The 1,050-nt window shown below is 38.0% G+C and overlaps 1 protein-coding gene across 1 annotated transcript; it reads right to left on the reverse strand.

Moving 5' to 3' along the window:
• Positions 1-439: 439 nt before the first annotated feature.
• SARC_17049 (hypothetical protein) lies at positions 440-596 on the reverse strand (the record flags this gene model as incomplete). Its single annotated transcript, XM_014288852.1, has 1 exon — positions 440-596. A coding segment is annotated over one exon (157 nt), but the record flags the coding sequence as incomplete, so codon positions are not given.
• Positions 597-1,050: the final 454 nt, after the last annotated feature.

The raw sequence follows: 1,050 nt of genomic DNA on the forward strand, positions 1-1,050 counted from the left end.
GTATGTATGTGTGTGTGTGTATGTGTGTGCGCGTGTGTGCGTGTGTGTGTATGTGTGTGTGTGTGTGTGTTTATTGTTTATATATAATATATACATCACACCCACGAGAGTAGTAGTGTTATACCATATTCTAAAGGGTTGATGGTATTTTGTCCTATTAATGAAGATAGATAATATCTCGATTATACTGCTATATACATAGAATCAGTAACATCATGTGACGATGTAGCTATATTCATTCCCCACTAGATAAAGTGTACACCTACAAATCAATATGAGAAAAAGCGAAGCAACTGGATATGGCCGGTGTTGCTTCTGAACAATAATACAAACACAAATCGTATGAAGTATTTCACCTGCAACATAATTCCATCTAACTACTCTTGAAATATCTCGAGACACGCACAGTCACTTCACAATGTACGTGTCCTAGTTCTACCTGCCGTGAAGGTATCCTTAGGCGTGCTTTGCAGTCTGAACCTATTGACGTGGTCTGCCACATCGATCAGAACCAAAGGGTGCAATAAAGCTTGCACACTCGACTTCCCAGCCTGGACCACATTTGTGGGCGTGTCCACCTCCATTTGATCACCCATACTTTAGATACGAAGATGGTAATTAAATGTTAATGTTAACGATATGTATGAGACCTGCTACTGAGTTCTATTTATGAGCTGTGAATGTACAAAAACATACAACTCATTATTTGTTTATGTGTGCCTATATTAAATACATCATACATATGTACGTAGAAGCGCAAGATTTTGATGACACCCTGATGACACCTAATCTATAAATGGTCACCTATAGGTCAGCGGTAGTGTACTCGCGCATTTCTGCAACAATCACATATTTACACCGTGCACATATCACAATTATCAGACTCAAGAAGTATATAAATAATATTCTAAAGTCGAAGTATAGTACATGACAGAGTGCTTGACATCATGCTATTACACGGGAAGTCATGCTTAGTAAAAGCTAGCAAGATCACTCTTGGGGATCCAGCAATGATATCTAGGTAAGTTTATATATATTCGTACATATATA

The sequence above is a fragment of the Sphaeroforma arctica genome (genome assembly GCF_001186125.1).
Source record: "Sphaeroforma arctica JP610 unplaced genomic scaffold supercont1.9611, whole genome shotgun sequence".
In the NCBI taxonomy this organism is placed as follows: Eukaryota; class Ichthyosporea; order Ichthyophonida; genus Sphaeroforma; species Sphaeroforma arctica.